The sequence below is a fragment of the Gracilinanus agilis genome, chromosome 5, assembly GCF_016433145.1.
Source record: "Gracilinanus agilis isolate LMUSP501 chromosome 5, AgileGrace, whole genome shotgun sequence".
Classification (NCBI taxonomy): domain Eukaryota; kingdom Metazoa; phylum Chordata; class Mammalia; order Didelphimorphia; family Didelphidae; genus Gracilinanus; species Gracilinanus agilis.
Window position 1 is genome coordinate 186952071 of NC_058134.1, and position 26165 is coordinate 186978235.

The 26165-nt window shown below is 35.7% G+C and overlaps 1 protein-coding gene across 2 annotated transcripts; it reads left to right on the forward strand.

Moving 5' to 3' along the window:
- Positions 1 to 8046: 8046 nt before the first annotated feature.
- Positions 8047 to 17163, forward strand: KCNJ8 (potassium inwardly rectifying channel subfamily J member 8). Of its 2 annotated transcripts, XM_044678316.1 has the most exons (4): positions 8047 to 8085; positions 8265 to 8915; positions 9880 to 10328; positions 15876 to 17163. In XM_044678316.1, the coding sequence occupies exons 3-4, from the start codon at positions 9955 to 9957 to the stop codon at positions 16774 to 16776; spliced, it is 1275 nt and encodes a 424-aa protein (XP_044534251.1). In that variant the 5' UTR covers positions 8047 to 8085; positions 8265 to 8915; positions 9880 to 9954; the 3' UTR covers positions 16777 to 17163. The 2 variants fall into 2 exon arrangements, with proteins under 2 accessions (XP_044534251.1, XP_044534250.1); XM_044678315.1 differs by lacking the exon at positions 8047 to 8085 and having other exon boundaries at positions 8160 to 8915.
- Positions 17164 to 26165: the final 9002 nt, after the last annotated feature.

The window sequence follows — 26165 nt, forward strand, 5'->3', positions numbered from 1 at the left end:
ATTTTAGAATTTAACATGTTCATTTTGTATTAATTGTGCATATGTTTCTTCTTTCTATTCTTAAACACGTAAGTGTTATCTCCATTGATAAAGTATGAGATTATTGAGAACAAAGGCTATTTCACTTTTTACTTGGTAGCCCAACACCAGCTGCAGTGCCAGGCCCTTACATGCTACTTAATAAGTGTTTGCTGATCAACTGATTGCTCACATGGCTAGTTAAGTCTTGTGAATCCCAGTACATTGTTTTATCCACTACCTCCTGCCACCAAGAAAAGTTAAGCTGTTTCTCCCATTTCAAGAAAACTCTACAAAAGTGAATTTCTAACATGCTGTTTTGATTACTAGTTTATGTAACACTTCTATTAAGCTGATTCCAAAGTAGCATGTTCCAAAGTGGTTTAAATGAGGACACTAATAAAGCAGAACACCAAGCAACTAGACCAAACAACCATTTCTTTGGTCTGCTAACATAAAACTCCCTCATCGCCTTTTTTGGAGACTCTCTAAATCCTCTCTAATGACTATGAGAGCCCAACAATAGAAAATCCATAAACAGGAGCAAATTTAAGATTGGCTGGCACCTTTATCCTTTATTATAATAGGAAATTATGTTTTTTTAATTCATTGTCTGTATTTATTAAGAAAGCAGTGGAGATAATGGTCAAAGCATTTTTTCACTAATGGCTTCATTTATTTGCTGGTGGATAGTAGACTTCAGTTCTTTCCAGAACTGAGAATATTCAAGATGATAGAGATAAAAATAATGAAACAGAAAAGTTATGAAACACTGAGTTGTACCACAATCAACAGGTTCCAGGGGAACTAGATAGTAAATAACCTGCAGATGAGTAAACAGGGGATCCAAATCTGTAATAATGAATTATTTGATAGTCTGAGCTTTTCTGGCATGGAATGTGGACAGTTCCCAACTGAATGTTACTTCCTTTGCTACAGTTAAAATTTGAAACATTTAATTCAGCAAATACTTTCAGGTGTCTTCAATGCTCAAACTAAGTAGTCTCTAAAGCAGGGGTCAGCAACCTTTTTGGCTGTGAGAGCCATAAACGCCACATTTTTTAAAATGTAATTTTGTGAGAGCCATACAGTGCTCACAGTGTGCGCTCCTGTAACAGTGCCTGAAAAAAAATTGACTTTATGGCTCCTGCAGAAAGAGCCATATCTGGCCCTCAAAAGAGCCATATCTGGCTCAAGACCCATACTTTGCCAACCCCTGCTCTAAAGTATGGTCACCATCTCTGTTCAATGCCATTTCTGTTGAAATTAATCTTGGTACCTAAAAAAATAAAGAAAAGAAAGGAAAAATTATTTTCCTAAACTTTGGCCTATCTGGCATATTTTATGGAATTAATAACCAAGCCAACAAAATCAGTTTTCAATGAAAAAGGAAATGTTCCCTTAAGGATTATGGCAATAAATAGATCTAGGATCTAAGGGTGAATGAGATGATAACTGACAACAGAGAAAAGGTGGAACCGCTTAACACTTCTTTTGCCTCTGTCTTCTCTGCCAAGAAGAATAACTTCTGGCCTGGAAAGGATGGAATAAATATGGCTAACTGGGAGTTGATATCCAAGATGAAATAAGAAGATAGCAAGACAAGATGTAACTGTACATGTTGAACTCATGTCACCTGGCCAAGAATTAACTGGATTCCTGGTTGCTAAAAGAATTGCAAGTGTTATTTAATTGACATCAGTGATATTTGACAGTTATTTAAATTATAATAATAATTATTAAAATTATTAAATAATTCTTAATTTTTAAGATTTAAAATTAAAAATAAATAAGATATGATTGTTGGAATTATTATTATTATTAAAATTTGATAGTTATTTAAAAATGCAGGAATAGAAAAGGACAAATGTTGTTCCCATTTAAAAATTAAGGGGAGTGTGTCCCTGGACAAGTCATATGACCCCTATTGCCTAGCCCTTACTTCTCTTCTGTCTTGGAATCAAATGTATTGGTTCCAAGACAGAAGATAAGGGTTTAAAAATAATTAAGGGGAATGCAATCTACAAGTTTATAGGCCAATGACTTTGACTTTAGACCTTGGTATAATTCCAAGATAGTTCATTTAAGAGATGGTTTGTGAGAATTTAAAAATGAAAGTATTGCTTATATAGAGTCAGCATGACTTCAGGATGAATAGGTGAATCAACTAACAGTTATCATTAAGCAGTTATTGTGTTTACTAAGCATTAGACATTGTTATAGACACTGGGAAAAGAAAAACAAATTAACACAATACAAATACAAATCAATCAATAAACATTTATTAAACATAGTCTATGTGCCAGGAACTGTGCTAAGCACTGGTAATACAAAAAAAAAAAAAAAAAAAAGAGGCAAAGGACAGTCCCTGCCCTCAAGGAGCTTATAACTAATGGGGGAGACAAAATGCAAATATATACAAAGTAAACTATATACAGGATAAATAGGAAATAATTAATAGGCAGAAGGTACTAAAAAGGGGTCTTAAGAAAAGTCTTCCTGTGTAAGATGGGATTTTAGTTAGAACCTAAAGGAAACCATGAAGGTCTGTAGGAGAGTAGAGATGATAGAGTGTTTGTCCTTGAGGAGCTTACATTTCACTGGGGGTGGGGGGAAGGGAGGGTTGTAGTACATGTTGATAGAAAGGGTAAATATAGGGCAAAAATAAATAAATAAATAAATAAATACAATGAGTTGACTTCCAGTTGCCAAGATGGAACAAGAACACTTAGAGCCTGCCAACATCCAACTGAACACAGAAGAGCAAAAATATCTCAGAATGAATTCTGGAGTGGCAGAACCAACATAAAGAGAGATAAAGCAGTGCTCTAGTCTAGAACAATATGAAGAGATATCATGGAGGGCTCTTATTGCTGGAGTATGAGGAGTGAGTAAAGAACAAGCCTCAGCAGATCAGATGTGGTACAGTACAAGTAGCAATTAGTTAGTAATCATAACTCTAAATGTGAAAAAAGATGAACTCATCCATAAACCAGAAAAGGATAACAGAGTAGATCTAATATGCTCTCTACAAAAAAAAAAAAAAAAAAAAAAAAAAAAAAAAAACCTCTTAAATCAAGGAGACACACAGAGTAAAGGTAAAGGGCTGGAGCAAATTTACTTTGATTTAGCTAAGGTTTTTTTTAAAAGCAGGGGTAGCAATTATGATCTCAGATAAAGCAAAGTGAAAATTGACCAAATTAAGAGAGATAAGGAAATTACATATTGATAAAAGGAACTGTAGATGATGAAGTAAAATTAGTATTAAAAATATATGCACCAAGTGGCATAGTATCCAAATTCTTAAAGGAGAAATTACATGAATTACTAGAGGAAATAGACAATAAAATCATATTAACAAGGAATATTAATTAGCCTTTCACTCTTCGAATTAGATAAATCAAATCAAAAAATAAAAAAGAAAGAAATTAAGGAGGTGAATAGAATTTTAGAAAAGTTAGACCTCAATATACCTGTGGAGAAAACTGAAGGGAATAGAAAGGAATGTATATTTTTTCAGCGGTACATGGAACCTTCACAAAAATGGACAATAAGATATAAAAGCCTCATAAGCAAATGCAAAAAAGCAGAAATTTTAAATGCATTATTTTCATATCATAATGCTACAAAAATTATACTAAACAAAGGACTGGATGAAAAAGACCATAAATTAATTGGAAAATAAATAGCCTTATTTTATAGAATAAGTAGATCAAAGAACAAATCATATAAACGATCAACAATTTCAATAAAGAAATTGACAACAAGAAGAAAACATGCCAAAATTTTTGGCATGTAGCCAAAGTGGTACTTAGGGGGAAATTTATTTCTCTAAATGCTTACACCAATAAAACAGGGAAAGAGTAGATAAATGAATTGGATATGCAACTAAAAAAACTTGGAGAAAAAAAATCAAAATCTTCCAATTAAACACCAACTTACCTAGAAATCCTGAAAATCAAAAGAGAGATTAATAAAATTGAAAGCAAAAAAAATTTTAAGTGTCAAAATAATAAATAAACTAATAAATTTAAAAACTAATAAATAAGAAAAAACAAACAAATAATAAATAAAATAAACCAACAAGGAGTTAGGTTTTATGAAAAAATTAAATAGATAAACCATTGATTAATTTAATTTAAAAAAGAAGAAAACCAAATTATCAGTATTAAAAATGAAAAAAAATTGCAGCCAATGAAGAAGAAACTAAAGCAAATACTAAGAGTTGTTTTATCCAATTATAAGACAATAAATCTGACAATCTGAGTGAAATAGGGTAATATTTAAAATTATATAAATTACCCAGGTTAACAGAAGAAGGAAATAAAACACTTGAACAGTCCTCTATCAGAAAAAGAAATTGAACACTCCATCAATGAATTTCCTAAGAAAAAATCCCCAGAGCCAGAAAGATTCACAAGTGAACTATACCAAAGTTGTAAAGAACAATTAATTCCAACACTATATAAGCTATTTGGGAAAATAACTGAGGAAGGAATTCTAACAAATATCTTTTATGACACAAATATGGTGTTGATACCTAAACCAAGAATAACAAAAGTAGAGAAAGAAAACTATAGACTAATATCCCTAATGGATATTGATGCAAAAAATTTAGACAAAATACTAGCAAATAGAATACAGCAGTATATCACAAAGATCATACCCTTTGATCAAGTGGGTTTTATACCAGGAATTCAGGGATCGTTCAATATTATGAAAATCGTTAGTATAATTGACTATATCAATAACAAAACCAATTAAAATTACACGATCATTTCAAAAGATGCAGAAAAAAGTTTTGACAAAATGCAACACTCATTCCTATTTTAAAAAAACAAAACACTAGAGAACCCTGGGATAAAATGAACATTCCTCAAAACAATAAATAGCATCTCTCTAAAACCATTAGCAAGCATTATCTGTAATGGAGATGAATTGGAAAAAAGGATACCTATTATCACCACTACATTGTACTAGAAATACTAGCTACGGGAATAAAAAAGGAAGAAATTGAAGGAATTAGAAGAGTCAATAAGGAAACTAAATTATTACTTTTTTGCAGATGATATGATGGTATACCTAGAGGATCAACTGAAAAACTAATCAAAACAATTAACAACTTTAGCAAAGTTGCAGGATATAAAATAAATCCATAGAAATCATCAGCATTTCTCTATACTACCAATAAATCCTAATAGTAAGAGACAGGAAGAGGAATTCTATCTAAAATAACTGTAGACAATATAAAATATCTGAGAATCTATATGACAAGACAAACACAGGAACCATATGATCACAACTACACAACATTTCACACAAATCAAGTCAGATCTAAACAACTGGAAAAACATTAACCACTCATGGGTAGGTTGAGCCAATATAATAAGAATTATAATTCTACCCAAATTAATTTACTAATTTGGTGCCATAGCAATCAAACCACCCAAAATTTATTACATAGAAATAGAAAAAAATAAAAGCAAAATTCATCTGGAAGAATAAAAGACCTAGAATATCAAGGGAATTAATAGAAAAAATAAAATAAAGTGGGTAGCTATACAGGGTCTCAAACTATATTATAAAGCTACAAGCATCAATTCATTACTGGCTAAGAAACAGAGTAGAGAACTAATGGAATAAAGGAAGCACTCAATACACAATGTTAAATGGCCACAATAACCTAGTATTTGACAAAGGCAATGATCCAAGCTTTTGGAAAAAAGAACTCACTGAAAAAAAAACTGCTAGGGAAACTAAATAGCAGTATGGCAGAAATTAGATCAACACCTCATAAAGGTAAAGTCAAAATGGATACATAGTAAGGGGGGGAGGGGGCGGTACAGCTGAATAGCTCAGTGGATTGAGAGCCAGGCCTAGAAGTGGGAGGTCTAGGGTCAAATCAGACCTCAAACTCTTCCTAGCTGTGTGACCCTGGGCAAGTCACTTAACCCCCATTGCCTAGCCCTTACCTCTTTTCTGTCTTGGAACCAACACACATTGATTCTAAGATGCAAGGTAAAGGTTTAAAAAAAATGATTTTAAAAAAAAGATAGAAAGGGTGATACCAAAAAAAAAAAATTAGGAGAGAACAAAATAGTTTATCTGTATGATCTTTGGATAAGGGAAGAATTCAGGTCAAAACAAGACATAGAGAACATTATTAGACGTAAAATAGAAAACTTTGACTACATTAAATTCAAAAGTTTCTGTACAAACAAAATCAATATAACCAAGATTAAAAGACAAACAACAAACTGGGGAAAAAAATCTTTATAGGAAGCCTCTCTGACAAAAGCTTCATTTCTCAAATATATATAGAGAGAACTGAGTCAAGTTTATAATACAAAGCATTTCCCACTTGACAAATGGTTAAAGATATGAACAGAAATTAAAAGTATCTTTTGTCATAGAAAAAATGCTCCAAATCATTATTAATTAATGAAATGCAAATTAAAACAATTCTGAGGTACCACCTCACACTCATCAGACTAGCTAAAGTGATAAAAATGGAAAATGATAAATATTGGAGGAGATATGTAAAAAAATTGGGGTACTGATATACTGTGAACTAATCCAACCATTCTAGAGAGCAATTGGGAACCATAGCAAAGGGCCATTGTACCATGCATACCCTTTGAACTAGGAATACCACTACTAGATCTGTATCTCAAAGAGATTAAAGATAGGGGAAAAGAACCAACTGTACAAAAATATTTATAGCAGCCCTTTTTATCGTGGCAAATAACTAGAAACTGAAGGAATATCCATCAATTGGGGAATGGCTGAATACTATTGTACTGTAAGAAATGACAAATAAGATGATCACCAAAAAACCTGGAAAGACTTATATGAAGTGATGCAAAGGGAAGTGAGCAGAACCAGAATACTGTACATTGTTCAAGTGTGAATAACATAACAATTATCAGGGATGCAAGGATCCAAGACTACTCTAAGAGACTCATGAGAAAAAAAAAGCGATCTGCCATCATAGAAGGAACTGATAGTCTTAATGCAGATTGAAGCATACCATTTTCTACCTTATCTCCTTCATAAGTTTTTTTTTCTTGTGTAAGTGATATTTGTCTTCTTTTACAACATGACAAACATGGAAATACTTATTTCATGATAACACATGTATAACCTATATCTTATTACCCATCTTGTTGGGGAGGGAGGGGAGAGAGAGAAGAAAAGAACATGAATTTTCAAAATGTCAGAAAATTATTATTAAGAATTATATCCACATGTAAGAAAAAAGACTAAAAAATTAAAAAGTAGACTAGAATATTGCCATCAATACTAATAAGCTATCAGAAATAGTACATTTTGATGCATTGAAGCTTAAAAGGCCAATTGATATTCAATGAATACAGTGTTTATTCTGTGCCCTTTAGATTCTGAGTCTTGGAAGATGAATCAAATTTCTAAGAATTAAAGATCTTGTTTCAGGTGTCACAGTCTCAGGCCTTGAACTTGTGCTAGGTAATACACAATGTTCTTTTTTCTTAGTTCCTTTAAAAACCAAACAGCAAAACCATAGCAATGCATACAATGTATGCCCTTCTCTTTCTTACTTATGCCGGTTTATCTTCCATGTGGTCTTAACAAAACCACAGAACTTTGCCTTTGTAGAAAGATAACTTCTTCCTGGTCCCAGTCAGAAAGGAAACAGCCTTTCCCAAGCTACAGTTAGGCTTCAGTGGGCAGGTGTCTCTATTTAGGGGGCAGTTTCCTCATTAGGAAGAAATTGTATTGTGGGTGACAATAATCTGATAAGTGGGAAGAGCATGACGTCTGTAAACAAAGGACCTGGGTTTGAATATCTCTAGTGGCTTGTTACTTAAGCACCACTTAATTCTATTTCAACCTATCAAACCTTTTTATTTTATCTTGGTGGGGAGGGAAAGGCTGGCTTATAAATTACTTCTAAAGTTCTTTTGACGTCTAGGTGTTCTGACATTGTGCGTAGCACTTACTGTGGGATAGTGGGGAAAGTGCTGGCTTTGGAATCAGAGATCTGCATTTAAATCTCATTTTTGCCACCTCTAACCTATATGATCTTGGGTAAGACACTTAACATCTCTGATTCTCAGTTTTCGAATCAGTAAAATGAGCAAGTTGGATCAGGTGATCTCTAAGCTCCTTTCAGTTCTAGATTTAAAATCTTAGGCTACAGATTGGAATGCTTCTCTGTATAAATTCTCTGGCCTTTCCTCAGCTGCTTGGTGTATCACTGTTTCTAGGTTTAAAAAAAAAAAGAAGAAAAAGAAAAGTAACCAACTTTCTCCTTGACGTCAGTGAACTCCGAAATGTCCTCCCCCTGTTTGCTGGGAGCCTTTTAAAGACTTGTGCGTCCAAGCGAGGCGGCAGGAGGCTGTGGCTGCAGGGAAATGAGCTTTTTTTCCAAGGTTCCCGCCCTCATCTTTCCCCATCCTTCCCCTTGCGATCGCAGCTTCCCTCTGCCTTGCCTCGTAACTCCTCGGGACTCGCCTCAGCTGGTCCCCACTTCCTAAAACGTCGCTCCTCCGCTCCGCACCACCGTGGTTGTGGCGCGCGTCAAACCACTAACCCCAAAGAGTGATTTATTGAGCATCACCCCTCCCCCAACTTTATCTTTCCACTCTACGTCCACTACCCCCCAGCCCATACTCAAAGGGAAAAGAATTAAGCGAGGTGGGGAGGGCGATGCGATTACCTCCACTCCCTCCCCTGCACTTAAGAGTTCAATTATACCTTTTTGTTCTTTTGACTATTCCTTCTGAGATCTGTCCCCCTAGTGACGAATAAAAGGCTGCTTCCGTGCACTGGGATAGATGGAAGCACAAGTGACTTGACTGGTGGTCAGCCGGCAGCGAGGGTGAGGACTCCAGCTGTTCCAGCTGCAGAAGATCCCAGTAAGTTTCAGCTCTTTTCCTGGGGGAGGTGGTGGGGAGGCAATCGTCTTCTCTCTGCACCTTTTCCAAAAAGGTACGGAGAGAACAACGGAGGAACTCTTGTGTGTATAAGGTAAACAAAAACAAAAACAAATGGAGAACAGAGTAAGTCTCTAGTTTCTATTTTGTGTCCTAGAATTCGAAGATTTGCTTTGTTTAACCTGAAGGTCTTTTGTCTTGGTCTCTTTGAAGCTACCTCAGGATTTCTGCATTAGCCCAACGATTAGAATTAGAATTAAGTTCTTTTTCAACCTTATTGGTTTCTTTGCAATTCATAATTTAACAGGTTGAATTAGAAGAATAATTAGTGTCAATTATTTTATCTAGTACAAGGAATATAGGACTTATGTGAGGCAAGAATAATACCTCTTAGACATTGTCTGCTTCTAAAAAGGTTCAAGGACATTTTCTTCCAGCTCTGTGGTTATTGCTATTTCATTACAACCATTTAATAATATATTATCATTCTTTATTGGCCCAACTGCATCTTGGGAATTGTGTATATGACTATTCCTTTTTAGAAACTGAATTAACAAATATAATTCATTCAGAGAATTCTATAGGGAGGGGATGGGAATTCCTAGTTCATTTTTTTGTTTTGGTTTAAATGAGGCTTGTATATGTTTGCATCAAGAATGAAAGGAAAAATTGAAGCTAGGCCAAAAAGTGTCCTTGATCTGAAACAGACAGATATTTAAGAAAAGTCAGAATTGTGCTCAGATGATCCAGAAAAAGTAGTCCAGTTTTTCATGTTATTTTGCAGGGCAATAAATAATAGCCAGTATTCAGACAAGAAAGTGCATTTTATTTAAATTTAAACCAGATAATGGTCTCAGTTCTCCAATATATGGCCCTGGACTCTGAATAAAAATATTAGAGAGATAAGAAAAATAGATGTTAAAAAATCATCTTTCTCCCTATGTAGGAAGACAAATCAGAGAGGAGGAGGCAATAGGTGGACCAGCTGCTTATAATATAGGTTGGCTATGATAAAAGGAAAATGTTGGCCAGAAAAAGCATTATTCCAGAAGAGTATGTGCTGGCCCGGATTGCTGCTGAGAACCTGCGCAAGCCACGCATCAGAGACAGACTTCCTAGAGCTCGATTTATCGCCAAGAGTGGGGCCTGCAACCTGGCCCATAAGAATATTCGGGAACAAGGGCGCTTCCTCCAAGACATCTTCACTACCTTGGTGGATCTGAAATGGCGCCACACACTGGTGATTTTCACCATGTCCTTCCTCTGCAGCTGGCTGCTCTTTGCCATCATGTGGTGGTTGGTGGCTTTTGCCCATGGTGACATTCATGCTTACATGGAAAAAAGTGGATTGGAGAAAAATGGTGTGGATTCCAGTGCTTGTGTGACTAATGTCAGGTAAGAATGTAATCAAATGAGGTAGAATGTGAGACTGGCGCGATAATTAGAACAAAAATGCCTTGTCAACTATCACTTCACCACTCTATCCAACAGGTTCTTATCCTTTTTTTATTTCACAGACTCCTTTGGCAGTCTGATACTGCCTACAGATCATCTCCTAGAATACTATTTCTTAAATGAACAGAATAGAATACAGAACCTGACAATGGAAACCACAGATAGGTGAAAATAAGGATGTATTTTTTTCTCATCTGAGTTCATAGACTCCTGGAATCTCTCCATGGATCCCCTTAGTGACAAGATCTTGGATCCTGGGCTAAGAACCCAACTTTACCCTAAATTTGCCCAGAAAAAAAAAGTAAAGGGTTTAATACAGTCTCCAAAAACAAATACAAAATGCACCTTAATTGCAACAGGTAACCCTAGAACATCTGAAAACAACTTTTGATACAGTTTTATGTCTAAAAAAATCAATTAAAGTGAAAACTACTTCACATGTCTTCCTTAAAAGCTTACCTCCTCTCGAAATAAATCTGATATATTTTTAGATTGACTTAAAATGAGTTTTCATTGGACATTTCTCAATGTTAGCTTCTTAAAAAGATTAATAAGATTTTTTTTCTGGCAGCACATATTTGAATGAAGAAATGTAAGGTAAGATTTTGTTTACTTTTCAGTACAGAAATATTGTAGACTCTATTTTCAGTGCATACAGACAGTTCTTTAACTAGTGAGACAAATGGCAAATCTATTGCATCATGGGATTTTTCCCTTCACATTTTCATATGTTGAAGAAAAAAAAGTCAGAAAGCTAGGTTCAGGAAGGTTCCTATCCCCAAGATATAAAACAACTTACCTAGATGTAAAACTTTCCTTACCCAGATTTATCTTTATATAGTTTGCTTTGAGCACTGTTTTTGAAATTAAATATTTTAGCATGAATCAGTTCTATATAGCATTCATTTTAAAGAATGTTCAGCCAGAATTGAGGGAACTGTCTCTAAGGAATGTATTTAATGGTGCCTTCTCATTTCAAAATGAATGTAGAAAGGATTTATACTTCAGGGACAACTGTACTCAATGACCTCTAGTGACCCTGCTAGGTTTATAGAAATCCAGTTATGAAAGCTTAAGATAAAATCAGTCCTTTCCATTTTTTCCTAAATCTGATGGTATCTTTTAATAATCACATTTCTCAAATATTTCCCAAAAGTGTGAGTACAGAGAATCTTAAATCTCTTGATTGAAAGTGTCATATTTGTACTAAGAACATTTGGTTATACAGGTTTTTTGATTCTCTTGTTTTTAGGGTAGCATTAAGTAGAGATTATTTATACTAGTTGCAACAATCTCACAAGGTTACTATTAACTGACAGGAAGACTGGTTGAAAAAAAATGCTAGGACATTTAAAAAATAATGTTCCAGATTGACATACTGTACAAAGATAAGTCCTTTCATTAGTTTGAAGAAATCTGTATTCCAAAAAATTGTAAAGGATAAAATGACTACTTATCCCTTTGTTAGGAACTAACAAGCCAATGAATGAACCATAGTTTATTAATGTTTATGTCTTAGAAAGTACAATGGCACAGACATTATTCATAGTAAGCAATATATCCAGCTCAGGTGAGCTTTATTTAAATTATTCCACTAACTTTATTACTAAGTCTGTAAAAAAAAAATTGTCTAACACTTTTAATGTTAAACTAAAACAAAAATCCTACTGTTGCTCAATAACCAAAGTAAAACAAGGATTAAAATATTACAAGTGGCAGGTAACTGGAGATATAAAAATGTTGATTATAAAGCCAATCATAATTCAAAAGAATTTATTACCCTTGAATTTTGGTATTGGTAATTCATGTTTATTTTATAGGGATTCTTTTTTCTGATCAATCTATAAAAGCAAATCATAATTGCATAAATAAACTGAGATATGAGCTACCAGATATATATGGTCAAATTTATTAATAGGATGACAATGTGGGATTTTGCCACAAAAATATAATTTAGTAATCTGTAAGTGATTTTTTAAGAGTGAAATCTTTTAAAGGATTTTAAAGTTTTTCTAAATCAGTTATCAGTAGGCATTTACTAAATGTCTACTCTGTGCATAGTACTAGAGTAGGTATGGGAGATAAAAAAAACCCCAACAATTTCTATTTTTAAATTGCTTGCATTAAAATGATGGAAATGAATGCACATATAAATATATACAGAATGGTGTCAAGAAAATAAATAAAAGTAATTTCAAAGTAATGTCATAACATTTACTATGTTTAAAGTTGTTTGAAAGGGAAGGCATTGGAAGATAGAGTCAACTGGGAAAAATTTATGTAGAAGGTGGTATTTGAGTTATGTCTTGAAGAAGAAGAGGATTCTGGGAGGGGACGTGAGGAGAAAGTACATTTCAGGCTTGGGGGGATGGTCAGTTGCAAAGTTGCAGGCATTGGAGATAAAATGTAATGTGGGAGGAACTGAGAAAAGGCCAGTTTGACTGGATTGAAGAATAAGGGAGGGAGAGTGATATATAGTAAATGTATAAAGATAACTGGGGCTAGGTTGTGAAGAGTTTCAAAAGCTGAACAGGGAAGCTTATACTGGATCCTGGAGGCAATGGGAAGCCACTGAAATTTAGTAGGAGAATGACATAAAACTGTAATAAAGAAAGATGACTTTGGGAGGATTAGTTGAAGTGGAAAGAAATGCGAGGCAGAGAAACCAATTGGGACATTAGATGATGGTGGCCTCAACTGAAGTAGTTGCTATATGAGTAGAAAGGAGGCAACGGTGAAAGATTTGGTGGAGGTAAAAACAAAATTTGGCAAGTGCTTCAGATACATGAGGTTTAGGGAGAATGAAGAATTAGGGAGCATTTTAAAAAATTAATTAATTAAGGTTATTAACTTGGGATACTGCAGAAATAGTGGTGTCTTTTAAAGAAATGGAGAAGTTTGGAAGAGGAATAGATGTGGGGGGGAAGTTAAGTTCATTTTTAGACATACTGAGTTCAAGATGGTTTCTAGGACATTCATTTTGAAACACTGGAGAGGCAATTGGTATTGCTAGCCTAAAGCTTGGGAGAACTGTTTCATGTACACACACACACACACACACACACACCACATACAACACATACACATAAATCATTTGCAGAGATGATAATTAAACCAATGACAGCCTTGGGGAACATTCCATAATCAGAGGCTGTGCTATGAATGGGGATCCAACAAAAGAGACCAAGGAGTGATCAGACAAAAAAAAGAGAACCAGGCAGAGACCCGACTGGTCAGCAGTGTCAATGCTGCAGAGATGTCAAGACAGATCAGAATTGAGACAAGGCCATTAGTATATTTTAGTCAAGGATTTTTTGATGGAGAAAACAAATTGCATTGTTTTATTATGCACTGGATAAACAAAAGTCATTTCTTTCCTTATTGTTTGTATTGTTTTGCTTTCAAAACTCTAATTGAGTGTTAAATGATGAGTAGGAAAATGATCCATGTGCATTTTTAAAGTTAGGACTTGCAGTGCCAAAGCAACCTTTTACTTCTAACCCTCATAAATCCCTTAACAAATCCTGTAAAATGGGTTTTGAATGTGATGTTTTTTCTTTGTTTCTTAATAGGATTTTCTCCTATATCAGGATATAGTAATCAGTATACATTTGCATGACAATAAATCTTGAATACTGGACTTTTAAAAAACTATTTGTAGTAGAAAAGTGAATGTCACCTGCAGTTATTTTTAACACAAATATCAATGACTATGATATCTTGTACTTGTGTTTTTTGGGCAGCCATGAGTCCTGCTACCTTATAAAAACTGAAAACCAAAATGTGATTATTCGGTATATACCATGACTTTCAACTAACATTTTATTCCTATAATTTAAAAATAAGCATTTCTTACTATTGTGAAATATAAGAAATTATGATTCCTTTCAGAAAATATTCCATCATTTGTTCTGGAGTTTCTACTAATTGTACAACTGAGCTCAACATCAAAAAGCACAAAGGGTAGCAGAATCCAGCCAGCATTTAGAGTTACCATGCATCACAGGTAACCATAAGGCACATCAGTCACACAATATACTAAAATCCATCATTCCAGGTTGAAAAGCCAGTATTGGTCTCATATACTTACCATCTGTATGACTCTGGGCAAGTCACTTAACTTCTGTTTACCTCAGTTTCCTCATCTGTGAAATGAGGACAATAGCCCTATTTTCCAAGATTGTTGTGAGGATCAAATGAGATAATATTTTTTAGCACGGTGTACATAATAGGTACTATAGCAATTGCGGCAATGCAATTATTATTATGTAAACATCCTCCCTGCCACATAATAAGAACTGGTCTTAATAAGTTTGTTATGTTGCTGCTTTACTTACTTCAGCCAGACCTAGAGATGGGAGATCCTCATTTCAAATCTGGCCTCGGACACTTCCTAGCTATGAGACCTTGGGCAAGTCACTCAACTCCCATTGCCCAGCCCTTACTGTTCTGCCTTGGAACTGACACAAAGTATGTATTCTAAGGTGTTTTTTTTTTTAAAGAAAAATAAGAAATTATGACTTTGGGGAAAACATTTAGGCTTTCTCTACCTTAACTTCTTCATCTATAATCTTGCCTAGATCATTAGATTTCTTTAGGATAAAATGAAATAATTTATGGGAAAGTACTTTGCTTTCCAAAGTGCTAAGTAGTTACAAACTATTATTTATTTTTCATTATGTAAGTTTGTATAGACAGTGTGTCATATTTCTTTGTATTCCCAGGATCTACTAAAGTGTCAAGTATATAATACACATCCTATAAATGTTTACTGATGACTTCTGTTTTAAAATTCATGACAGGGGAAGCGAGGTGGCACAGTAGCTAAAAAATACTCAATTTATATACTTTAGGTAATAAAAAAAAAAGTATTAGAGCTCACTTTGAAAAAGGTATTTTTGGTATCATCTTTGACCTGTGCATTAGGATTTTAAAAAATTACTTCTCAATATGAGGATATAGCTATTCTGGGCTGCCTTTCCTTCTCATAAACTAGGCTTGGTTGTTGGACCTAAGGAGAGTATAGGGCAGGGGTTGGCAACCTTTTTGGCTGTGAGAGCCATAAATGCCACCTTTTTTAAAATGTAATTTCGTGAGAGCCATACAGTGCTCACAGTGCATGAGCCTGTAACAGCGCCTGAAAAAAAATTGACTTTATGGCTCCTACAGAAAGAGCCATATCTGGCCCTCAAAAGAGCCAGATATGGCTCGAGAGCCATACGTTGCCGACCCCTGGTATAGGGTATCCATGATTTCCTAAAAAGAAGAGGCAACTGAATGGACTAGAAATAATAGCGGTAAGTTAGAGGTATGGAAAATAATGTGCCTCTGGAAAGGGAAATTTTTATTTCATTCTTTCCTTTAGATTCAGCTACTGTGAGCCTTTGGCAAATTAATTTTATTCCTATTTCTAAGGGTCCTCGAGTATTTATTTTACTATTCAATATTTGTCTTACTGACATTAGTCTGGTGTATCGTTTCTTACAGGTCTTTCACTTCTGCTTTCCTCTTCTCCATTGAGGTTCAAGTGACAATTGGATTTGGTGGGAGAATGATGACTGAAGAGTGCCCTCTGGCTATCACAGTTTTGATTCTTCAGAACATTGTGGGCTTAATTATCAATGCAGTCATGCTGGGCTGTATCTTCATGAAGACAGCTCAGGCTCACAGACGGGCAGAGACCTTGATTTTCAGCCGGCATGCAGTGATTGCCGTACGAAATGGCCGACTTTGTTTCATGTTCCGGGTAGGTGATTTAAGGAAAAGCATGATCATTAGCGCCTCTGTACGAATCCAGGTTGTCAAGAAAACAACTACCCCTGAAGGGGAGGTAGTGCCTATCCACCAACTTGACATCCCGGTTGACAATCCCATAGAAAGTAACAATATTTTCCTGGTGGCCCCTTTGATCATCTGCCATGTAATTGATAAACGAAGTCCCTTATATGAAATCTCAGCCACTGACTTAGCCACCCAAGACTTAGAGGTCATAGTTATCTTGGAAGGAGTGGTTGAAACCACTGGCATCACCACTCAAGCTCGAACCTCCTACATTGCTGAGGAAATCCAGTGGGGTCACCGCTTTGTATCTATTGTGACAGAAGAGGAAGGTGTATACTCTGTGGACTACTCCAAGTTTGGCAATACAGTCAAAGTGGCTGCTCCCAGGTGTAGTGCTAGGGAGCTTGATGAGAAGCCTTCAATACTTATTCAAACACTTCAGAAGAGTGAGCTGTCCCATCAGAACTCTCTGAGAAAGCGCAATTCCATGAGAAGAAACAATTCCATGAGAAGGAACAATTCCATGAGAAGGAACAATTCTTCTCTGATCGTGCCAAAGGTACAGTTTATCACCCCAGAGGGAAATCAGAATGCAACCGAAACGTAACCTTGGTTCAACACAAATTTAATCTCTTGACAAGTCATTGAGGCCAATGTCAGGTTCTCACTATGGACTATGATTTAGGACTGCAAAGGCAATTACTTGTTCTATAGCTTCATCCATGCACTAAATTGTATTCCTGTCAATGCAGCAACACTTGATATTATCAATAAACAATAGCACCCAGAAGAAAGAGATCACCATTCACACTTGTATTAGAAATTTGGTTTTTGTAACCAAAATTTTTGAAATGTCAAAGAAATGAAATATTCTTATTCCTAAAGGTAGAAGACATTTTCTCAAAATGAATTAAAATTGCCTTTTTTGTACTATTGTAATTAATTCAAGCAAAATGTTGCATTAAATGGAGGGGTTGAAAATGATGTTGGCTACTAAAAACTTGGTTTGGAATGCTGGGCTAGTAGGAATGCTAGGTCACTGGATTGTGACCTTTTCTTTTAAAATAGGAAACAAATAAATCCCATACCCCTACAGGGTTTGAAACCACCTTCCTCCAGTAAGAAGCCACCTCTTCCTTTCACTAGGAAGTATCCTGATAAGTCAGAAGGAACATAGAATCACATATTCAGAGTGGGAAGGCCACTTGGAGATCATTAAGTCAAACCTCATTTTACAGATGAGGAAACTGAGACCCAAAGAACTTAGTTGATTTACCTGGAGTTACCCAGATAGTAAGTGTCCAATGTAGTATTTGAAATTATGCCTTCCTGACTCTTAAGTCCAATGTACTATCCAGTATATCATACTACTTCTCAAAGATTATGATGTTCTTTCTCTAAAGCAGATCCTAATTTCTCTCAATATCCTTTAATAGCTCCAAGCCATTTTCATTTCCTCTTTACCTTAAGCCATAGGGTAGAACTGGAGATGGAATCTTGGAAGTAAGGGTGTGTGGAAGTTAGGGTACTCCTGGTTCCTATGAAAAGAGTTGCCCTTCCTTGGTGAAGGCTGAACAATAGGTCAACATTCTTTTAAGGGAACTCTACTCCTACCTTTTAAAAATAATGGATTGAATACATAAAGGGGCAGAGAGATAAAAGTACCTAATTTTAGTCCTGGGAGTAGCCAGGAGAATCTGACTCAGTATTTCAATCAATTGCATGAAATCAGTTTAGTGCCTGTAATGGATATTATTCTGGACATTGATGGTCTTGAATCATTTGACGGTTTCTTATGTAGTCACAGATGAGCATCGTATGAGAAGCCTACACCAATCTCCTGGCAATATCCTTCCATATTTGTTAAAGTAATAGGGTATGTTTGCCTGGAAAAGATGATTACTTTGGAGGAAGGGAGGGTGGATGATAAATGGCTTCACCTATGTGAAGGACTGTCATGTGGAGGAGGAGTTAGACTTGCACTGGTGGACCTGAGAGAGTTGAACTAGTAGCAATGAGTTGAAGTTGCAAGAGGCCAGTTTAAGCTTGATATTGGGAAAAACTTCCTCACAATTAGAATTGTCCAAAAGTAAAATTAGATGCTTGGAAAGGAAATGGATTCTTCTTCCTTGGAAATCTCCAAGTAAAGGCTGGGCCACCACTTGTTGGGTATATTGTAGTGCAGAAACCTTTCGTGTTCCATCTAGTTGGACTAGGTAGTCCCTAAGGTCCTTTCCAATCCCAGATACACTATGATGCTACAATAACTATCTGTGCAAGAATTGGGGGAAATGAGCAGCAAACTAAATCTTTTACTCATCAGCTGAGTGATTGTTGTGAAACAGGCCAATCAAAAGTCTTTTGGTCAATATGAGTTTTGAACTTTATCAGGGTCATTGTTTTAGAGCTGGAAGGGACCTCAGAGGTCATCTATGGCCAGCTTCAATTTTTACAGACAAAGAAACTGAGACCCAGAGAGATTAAGTGAAATTTTTAAGGTCAAACAGATAATAAAATGCAGGGCCATATTCTCTATCTTTTAGAGAAGACAGTGTAGTACAGTGGAAAAGGACTGGCTCTGGAATAAAATCCTGTGGCTGAAATTTACTAGTAATTCACTTAATCCTCATGCATTTGAGTTAGACTAAACGGTCTCTGGAGGACTTTCTTGATTGAATCCTCCCTTTCTATTTCATGGACTGAAAAAAAGTATGAACGTATAATTCCTTACTAGTTATAGCAAAAATGGGAGAATAACAATGTTGGCTACAAGGTAAGAATTCCTTTACCACCCTTTCACCTGTGCCCTAAACAGGAAAATCTGATGCTATCCTCAAATGTGACAGGTACTATTAAAAGTTGGACCTGTAAAAGAGTGAATGGTAGTCATCAGCCCATTACAGGGCAGCCTCTTTGATGTGTCTCTAACTCTCATTTCCTTGGTACACTGGGCTAAATTGAGAAAACAAACAAATATGGTACACACAGAAGAGTGAGGAAATACAGGGTTGCCCAGGGCAGGGAGAAGGGTACACTTTTATTGCTTTGGGGCAGAGGTTGCCAGCTCCTGGAGCAGTTCCCAGTCGACTGACTCATGCAAAAGTTGAATTCCTTACTCCCTTCTAGTTTCCCCTATGTGACAGGAATGAAGAATTCAAAGGAAGATTATGATGGGGTAAGAAAAACAGGCATTGGGGAAAAGATGGAAGCAAAAAATAAAATAAAAAGGTAGTTTGAGTCTCAACTGGTATGCGATTCAGACCTGATGTTGGGCAGAAACCATCATCTGAAGATCAGAAACTTGCTGCTGAGCATCTTTATATATATAATTTTTATTTATTTTTGCTGAGCATCTTTAAAGAACAGGAAGAAAAAATAATAAAATAAAAGAACAGGAAGAAATAAAAGTCAATTCATAAGATATAGAAGAAGGTCCCTTAGATATCCACTAAGAGATCTCACCTCTTAATTTTACAAATGAAAAAACCCAGGCTAAGGGAAGTAAATGACTTGCACAGGACCATATAAGTAGTAACAGTGCAGAGATGTGAATCTAGATCCAATGACTATCAGGGAAGCTAGGTAGTATAGTGACTAGAATTCTGGACCTAGAGTCAGGAAGACTCATGTTTATGAGTTCAAATCTTGTGTCGGACACTTATTAACTGTGTGACCCTGGGCAATCCACTAAAACCCATTTACCTTAGTTTCTTCATCTATAAAATGAGGTGGAGAAGGAAATGACAAACCACTCCAGTATCTTTGCCCAGAAGACCCCAAATGGGGTTAACAAAGAGTTATAAATGACTGAACAACAAAACCAATTACTATAAATTTAGTACTTCCCAGAGCTGGAACAAAGAATTTTTCCATCCAGAGCAAGAAGAAAAATGCCTTCAGCTGAGTGGGAGAAAAAAAGATTTCAGGATATTAACACCAGACAGAGAGTAGGGAAAAGAAGAGAATCATCTGGTAGTGTCCCATTTTAATTAATCATTCTTATTACCCAGGTGCTGTTTAGGTAGTCCCTGAATCATCCTTCCAGGGACTTGTTAGGGCTCAGGGGCAAAGAGGGAGACAGTGGTACAGTGGTAAGTGTTAGATTTAGAGAGGACCTGAGTTTAAATCCTAGCTCTGGGACTTACTACCCTGGCGACCCTGGACAAGTTACTTAACCTCTCTAGGCCTCTGTTTCCCCAAGTATGAAAATGAGGGGGTTGGATTAAATGACCTCTAAACTTTCTTCCTGCTCTAGATGTATGATCCTATGACATTTGTCCACCCACTTGCCTCTCTCCTCAATCACCACAATCTACACCACACAAAGGAATGACTGGCACATATCTCTCTCCCTCCTTGAACAGATTATTAGGTGATGCCCAGATATAGGGAGCAAGTAGCAAAGGATGGGAACCTTCTGCTATGGGACAAAGGCAAAGGGAGTGGGATCTTAAGGTGGCAGCAATGAAAGTGATAACAATCTAACTCAGGTCTAGATAAGGGATACTTGCTGCCATTTGTGTGGGGAGTGGGTGATCCTCTTAGGAAAATGGATCCTATTGTTGCTGGGATATCTATCTATCTATCTATCTATCTATCTATATCTATATCTATATCTATCGAGAGAGAAAGAGAGAGAGAGAGAAAGGAAGGAAGGAAGGAAGGAAGGAAGAAAGGAAGGAAGGAAGGAAGAAAGGAAGGAAGGAAGGAAGGAAGGAAGGAAGGAAGGAAGGAAGGAGAGGGTGACACATACTCTTTACCTACTTCCTATGCCCCAATACCTGTTTTCTCTCATTATTCTTTGGGCTCATTTGGTCACAGAAAGTATTGACACCCTTCCAAATGCAGGAGGATGTGGCCATGAGAGGCAGCTGATACCAATCCGGTCCTATTACCCCCAGAAGCAGTTGAATGTTAGAGTGTTGCTGTCCTCTAAGTTCTTTGATCCTGGTTCCTACCTTCCCCACAACCTTTGCTTTGAGTGTGAAGCTCTTCTTCCATTGGAGAACTGGTGGTATAGAGTTTTAGGGCTTGCTGGAACCAGGATGGCCTTTCAAATCCACCATTTTGATTCACCATCAGGTTAACCCAGCTACCTGATACTTCTTGGGTAGAAACTTACAATTTTGGATGCCTCCCATTCAACCTATTCTGTGTCTCTCTATAAGCCTTGGCTTGGGTGAGACAGCTTTAAGAAAGTGAAAATGCCTGGCTCCAACTTCCCCATGTTCTAGCTAAATAAATTTAGCAAAGAGAAGCAGAACACATCCTATGGCAGTTGAACTAAAGTAGTCTGAACAGCCAGGAATATTGACACCACAAGGGGTAAAAAGGGAATTATCACCATGGGTTTTGGGAAGTACTAAGAGTTCTACCCTCAAAGAATTCAGCAAAGTGGCACAGTATATAGAATTCTGGGTCTGGAATCAAGAAGACCCAAGTTCAAATATGGCCTCAGATATTTACTAGCTGTGCAACCCTAGGCAAGACACTTAAGCCTCCATTGGTCTCAGTTTCCACAACTGTAAAATGGGAACAATACTAGAACCTATCTCATAGGATTGTTATAAGGTTCAAATGAATATTTTTAATGTTGTTTCCTCTTCCAAAATCACTCTCTTGTGTGAAGGTCCATAGCCAATCCCTCTATATCTGATGCCAAGGTTGACTTTTGAATTCTCTAAATTTAGCACCTTCTAAAGCAAAGTCTCAGCTTTCCTACCCTGCTTTGATGTCTTCTCTTTCCTCTATACCAAAAAAAAGCAATACTGGAAATTTAAACACAATTTTCATCATAGTAATTTGCACCCCATGATTTTACTCTTGCAACATAGCAATTTACCATAATATTCTCTCCACATGAGTAGAGACTAGGTCCTGGACCCAGGACTTGTTGAGAAATATATTAACATGTAGCTGTGCCATGAAATTTAAAAGGTCAAAAAGCACCACCCTGGTGGCAGAAGAAGGAAATCTTTCAGCTTTAAAAAGCAAACCTAACTTACCCCCAGAGAAGAGTTTACATACTCAGTAGGAGCTTCAAATCCCCATCCATTAGCTGGAATAACCTTTGTATGGTTTGGCATCTTATAAAACAAAATGTCTACAATAAATCAATAGTAGAACAAGGATGATAAGATAATCACATTCCCTCTGGCCTTTCCTTCTCCCCCTTTCCTCTGCCCCCAACTTTTGTTATTTTTAGCATGTGGAAGGTGGGGATAAAACTAGGATTAGTGTCTCTAAGGACTAGTGTATGAAACTAACCATAACAAATTCTACAGGCTTTTAAAGAGGAAGACTAAGGGTCAGACTCTTCCCATGATCTCGATGCAGAATTTTCACCAATAATGACGGGAATTTCCCTACAGGCTTAGAGGATATACCCCTTGATAATTGACTCGCATTACATATTTTGTGCTGACTTAAGTTTAATTCACAAGAACTTTAATTAGTTTTTAAACTTAAGACCAAAAATGTTAGACCACAGCTTGATTTAATTTTAGATTATTTACATCCTATAATAATATACTCTACAATGTTGTATAATACCAAAATGTTCCCATGGAAATCCTTTTGGTTGTATTATGTAGCCTCACATTCTTAAACGAGAGTTATATGTTCTATGAAAATGTATAAGGTAACTTCTTTGTCCATTAGTTATTTCAGTTATAAGGACTACAATGTGGAAGTTGGGTCTACTCTTTTATAAAACTTAAATTGAAGCAATTATTTACCAAACTCAAACCAATATATTAATTTTGATTAGAAATCATAGACACAGAAACACAAATTTACTGCAAATAGAGATTTAAGACTAGCTCAAAGACTAGCTCAAAGTCAAGAAAGCCTTGTTGCCCACCAATTATACATAATAATTACAGGAATTTAAGACAGTGAAGAATGATACCTTGAAATAGCTCCACCTTGGGGAATTTTTGCTCTTCTGCCTTTTTTTCCTTCCCACTCATTTGAAAGGCAGAAAAAAGAAGTGAGAGGTTGAGAAAACTTAAGAACCTAATTCCAGACATCCAAGCTCTTTGGATCACAGAACAACAGAACAGCCATCTAGCTAAGTACTGCCATTGGGCCTTATTGTCTTTTTTTTTTTAATGTATACTTTCTACTCATCAAGGGCATATCTTTGCCTCTCTTCAACTCATAATTAAAAATTTTTAATAACTAATTGCTTAATGTCCTCAGTCCTGGAAAAAATGCAAAAAAAAAAACCCCTTTAAAAAGTATCCCCTAACTTCAATTATTTTCTATGGTAGCTCTCTGGCTTGCAAAGGAGCCTGTCCAGACCCTTCACAACTCAGGCCATGGTTCTTATCTTTCAAGGTCCTCTAGCTCCATCTTCAGAAGAGCCACAAATATGTGATCCAAAACCAGCATTCCCAAACATTATCTATTTATCATCATTTTCAGGTCTGATTCTTGTAGTAAATCATCAATGATTATCTGACAACTTTCTCCCCCACCCCAATTTTCTCTATTTTGGATTTTTTCAAATTCCATATGTAAATGAAAAGAAAGTGGAAAAGGTACTAAAAAACTGTTAGGTTTAAGCTAATTCAGTGCATTTCTCTATTTCAATTCTTTGCTTGAAATCACTGTCTTGTTATGCATATATTGTGATCAGGAAGCTTTTTTTGGCTTTGAAACACATTCAACTTAAAAATAATAAGCCAAATGCTTGTAATATTTGGATAGTCACTTTATGTCTTCAAGGCTAAATCTATATTGACAAACATTCTAAACAGAAATATAGCAAACAAACTACTAACAGCCAAACTAATTCCACAGATAATTTACATAGGAGGCAACTTTTCCATTTGTTCACATTCAAATAGGATCTTGGTAAAACATTTACCAGTCATTTTTTAGAGCCTTTGCCTTCTATCTTAGAATCAGTATTATATATTGATTCTAAGGCAGAAGAGCAGTAGGGGCTGGGCAATGAAGGTTAGGCGATGTGTCCAGGGTCAACAGCTAGGAATTGTCTGGGGTCAGATTTGAACCCAAGTTCTTCCAACTTCAGCCCTGGCTTTCTATCCACTGAGCCATCTAGCTGCTCTCCCACCAATAATTGTCAAAGTAAATGTAGCATAATCTAGTAGTTTAACTCAATCCAACAAATATTCTTTAAAATTTATTTACTGAGATTAGGATTGCCTCTTTCTAGCACCATGCTAGAAGGTTTTCAGTGGAGTCAAGCATTCTTCCATACTGAAAGCACAAAAACAAGAAAGCTTCATAGCTTGCATATAGTGATCCCCCACTCCAACTGCTAAAGAGATCACAATTACTTTCTAGCTGTCTACTAAATGAAACCTGGACCCTAGTAGCTACTGGGGGGATCTAAGACAAAAGTTATTTGTCAGAAAACAGCACTGGAGATGTTCCTAACAGATCATAACTCCTTCCACCAGGATTTATTTTTGAAAATTTACTAAGTTGAGATAGTCAGTTAGACCTACTTTTCTATTTTGTTTCAAGTCAAGTTTACTTTGTTTTCTCATGTATTAATCAGGCATTACCATGAAGCAAATCATAGAAATACTTTACAATGTGTAAAATACAATATGTAAAATACAAAGTCCACTTTGACCAAAGTGGACTTACTAAAAAGAAATTTAGATATCAATATGTTCAGACAGTTTTAATATCAAAAGAATATTGTGTAATCCATAATTCTCTCCCTTAAGAGCCATCAATCAAAGATATGATAGTTTCTTTATCTCTAAATGTAATTACAGTAATTTTTAAAAACAACCATTTAATAAAATTGAAAACTTTGAAAAAAATCTAGATTTTTAGAGTGCCAAATCAATAACAAAATACACAAAGAAAAAATATCTATTAAATGTTTCAAAAAATACAATATATTTATGGAAATGTGGATAGAAAGAATTTTTTATGTTAATTGGTATCAGATTTTCTCTGGTAGATGTAGAATCATAGAAAGTCAGAGTTGGAAGGGTTCTAACTAGTCATCTAGTCTATCTCAAACACCAGCAGGAATTCCCTCTATAACAGATAGTCATCTAACCTAAAGAAACATGATGATGACAATTTTATTACCTAAATTTAATATATATTATAATGAATAAGCTATATGTAATAGATGAATGGCTCAATAGATGAATCTGTACTTCTTTGTGTATGGAAATATTTGGTTTTGATTATTTTCTCATTAATAATAAAAATAAATAATAAAATAAAAGCAATAATTTGAACATCAAAGTATCAATAGTAATAGAACAGGAATTTCTATATACCACCTAGAGAGCCACACATAGTTGCATGATACTTCTTGGATTAGTTTACATTCAGTCCATCAGCTCCTGAGACCCCATCTAGCACTTCCCTTATTGAAGAGCAAATCAAAGGATACATTATCTCAAAGCAAAGAACTCTAAATAAATATAAAAGCAAAATAACACGTTCTCATTCATGCCCACAAGAGTGCACTTTCTTACAGATTCCATTCCACCAATTGTAGAAGGGAGATTCATACCCTGGACAACTCATAACCCTATAATTGTGACCCTGTTGGACAAAAACAAGAAAGCTTCATAGCGTGCATATAGTGATCCCCAACTCGTTACTTTTTCTTCATAATAGACTGTTAGGCTTCTTAGTTGAGCTGCTACTAGCTTCTGCTGCTCCTTTGAAGAATTTTAGAAAGTCTGCTTATTCCTTGCAAGGAATGTATACTACTCTTTTGTGAGAAAGCCCAAAGCGATTTAATTGTTTTTAAGTCAAATTCACAAAACAAACATAACCAACACAATAAAGACTTCAGGTAAAGTCTGATTTTAAGACTGTTTTCTTTTTCTCTCAGCATCAGGTCCATTTTATATTCATTTTGGTGTGAATCATTTGCTATCAACTGAACAGCACTGTCATGAAAATTACTGTGGAGTAAATGACAACTATAAAGAAGGGAAATCATAAACAAATTAGGTGAGCATAGAATAGTACACCTGTCAG

What these genes read in the sequence shown, in the direction of transcription:
- KCNJ8 (XM_044678316.1), top strand. Translation starts at nt 9,955, where the DNA reads ATGTTGGCCAGAAAAAGCATTATTCCAGAAGAGTATGTGCTGGCCCGG. An exon ending in GCTTGTGTGACTAATGTCAG is followed by an intron (nt 10,329 to 15,875) that starts GTAAGAATGTAA and finishes CGTTTCTTACAG; the next exon opens with GTCTTTCACTTCTGCTTTCC.